The sequence below is a fragment of the Mus caroli genome, chromosome 15 (genome assembly GCF_900094665.2).
Source record: "Mus caroli chromosome 15, CAROLI_EIJ_v1.1, whole genome shotgun sequence".
NCBI lineage: Eukaryota > Metazoa > Chordata > Mammalia > Rodentia > Muridae > Mus > Mus caroli.
Window position 1 is genome coordinate 73,147,249 of NC_034584.1, and position 2,351 is coordinate 73,149,599.

A 2,351-nucleotide genomic window follows, 5' to 3' on the forward strand; every position below is an offset into this window, starting at 1 on the left:
TTTTTTTTTTTTTAAAGCCATAATACAGTGGAGGCATGGAAGTTTGTTGTGGCTGGAGTGAAGGCCAGGCTGGAAGAGTGTAGCCCTGCTGGGGATGTTGCTGTGAGTGCCTTTGCTGATGGAGCATTACACAGATGACTTCAGTATGTTACGTGGGACACATCCTAGCACAGTGGTTAGGGACAGATCTTGGCTCTGCCACTCTGCCTACGTGACCTTGGGCAGGACACTTAGCTCTCTGTACCTCAGGTTCCTCAGTAGTAAAATGGAAGTCAGAGTAGGCCTCCCTCGCTGCAGCGGAGGATCATGGCAGAGCGACTGCAGGGAGCAGCGAGGCAGGGGTCTCTTAGGCTAAGGATGTGGAGAGAATTCAGGGACTTGTGCTTGGAGGCACATTTTAAATCCAGTCTGCGAGCCTTCCCCCGCGGTGGTGGCTCCCTGAGCACCACTGCCGCCGTGCCTGCCTGTCCAGATGCCCCTGCGAGATGAGGAGCGGGACACCAGATCCACCTTCCATGGGCCTTGTCTGCTGACTGCAACCTCTCTGTGTCCCTGCAGGATGTGTGCCCCGGTGATGGTGGAGCTGGAGGGGGAGACCGACCCTTTGCTCATCGCCATGAAGGAACTCAAGTAAGGTCCTCCCCCTGAGCCCAGCAGGCCTCTCTCGGGCCTCTGCAGACCTCTGGCTCAATCATGGGCAGCCCCTGGGAGCTGAGGGAGGGTGTTGATGTGACCCGTGCTGCTGCCACCTGTCCTCTGCCGGGAGCCAGGGCACCAGCCCTCAACGTCGTGTGACTTCTCTCCACCACAGGGCACGGAAGATCCCCATCATCATTCGCCGGTACCTGCCAGACGGCAGCTATGAAGACTGGGGTGTGGACGAACTCATCATCAGCGACTGAGCCGGCGCTCTCGGCCTGCCGGGCACCAGACTCTGCCGGGCACCCTTTCTGTGCCTGTTTTATATGTGTAAATAATAAATCTCACCCTTCCCACCCCCTCTCCCTGTTACCTGCGTGCTGCCACCTGCCCTGCTACAGGACTGGGCATACATCAAGGTGGCCCTGTGACTGTTAGCTCTTTCTAAAGCACCAGGGCCCTTAGCCCCATGGGTACCCCTGCCCCCCATCCCTCCATCCATCGCCCATGCACCAGAGCAAAAGCTGCTGCAGGGGAGACACCTCAGCTGCCTTCTCAGCAGACAGATGCGTCTTTGTGCCCAGGGAGCTGGTTGCCACGGAAACCCCCAATTTCCTTTCCAGTGGGGACTGGCTGCAGGGGCTTCTCCCTTCTCAGGAGTATCACAGAGCAGGTTTCATCAAGCCAGCCATTGTTCCTAGGGACCTGCCTCGAGCTCTTATCAAGGACTCGGATCCCCTTTCAGGAGCGGTGCTTTAGCAGGAAGCGTGGGGGTGCAGTGGTCCCCCACTGTCCCCAGGCAGAGCCCCGTTGGGCAAGTCAGCAACGGGAGCAAGGACCAGGCCAGTGCCACACAGTGCCCCCATGGCCCACCTCTCTGGTCTGCCATCTTGTGCCATTTCCTCTCCTGCCTCCCACCCCAGGAAGCCCCTTTTATATCCTGAGGTAGAGAGCTGTGTAGAGCCAGGGATGGTAAGGCACGTCTATGTTTTCAGTACTGAGGAGGTGGAGGCAGGAGGTTTGCACAGTGAAGTGAGTTCAAGGTCAGCCTGGGCTACATGAGGCCTTGTCTAAGAAAAGAAGGCAGCCATGGGCACCAGCATAGTTGGAAGAATGGCTTTTGAGTGGCCCAGCCTGACCTGGCCCATGGCAACTCTCAGGAGACATGGCGTACCACATGGGATTGGGCACCCTGGTTAGGGTGGGAGGAAGAGTGGCCGCTGTGGTAGGAGGGGTGTTTACTGCTCTGGATAAGGGTTAATTCTGGGGGTCGGAGACTTCGCACCCCTGCCACCCTCCTCCAAGCCTTTGGAATCCTTTAATCAAGCTGGGTGCTGAAATTTCAGCCCTGAAATGCCGCCTTTGTGCTGGCATCCAGGCAGCCTCCCCAGAGTGCAGGGTCACTCTCTCGGCCCCATTTCTCTAAATGGTCTCTTTGTTCCCTGCTGGGCCGCTCAGTATCAGATGTGATTAAGGGGAGATGAGGCTTGGGTAGGAGGGGGAGTTAACCCTTAGGGGATGGGTGTAAGGAGATGGGAGAAGTGGGTGCTCTTCCTCTGGCCTTCCTCTGAATTCTGCTGTTCTTGGGCAGCCCCTCGTTGCTCTGGCAGGCCTGGGGTTGTCCCCTGTGGAATATGCTGTCACCTCCCATCTCCTTAGGCTTATGGTCATCTTGTCAGTCATTTAAAAACACCTGACAGACACCAGAGTGT

General features: G+C 57.2%; 1 protein-coding gene across 1 annotated transcript in view; it reads left to right on the plus strand.

Annotated features, from left to right (window-relative positions):
* Polr2f (RNA polymerase II subunit F) overlaps nucleotides 1-1,002 on the plus strand; it is a 9,365-nt gene extending 8,363 nt beyond the window's left edge. Inside the window, exons 4-5 of the mRNA XM_021183029.2 lie at nucleotides 559-630; nucleotides 812-1,002. Coding sequence (XP_021038688.1) covers nucleotides 559-630; nucleotides 812-902 — 163 coding nt within the window. The 3' untranslated portion in view covers nucleotides 903-1,002. The remainder of the gene's footprint in view (nucleotides 1-558; nucleotides 631-811) is intronic.
* The last annotated feature ends 1,349 nt before the right edge of the window (nucleotides 1,003-2,351 follow it).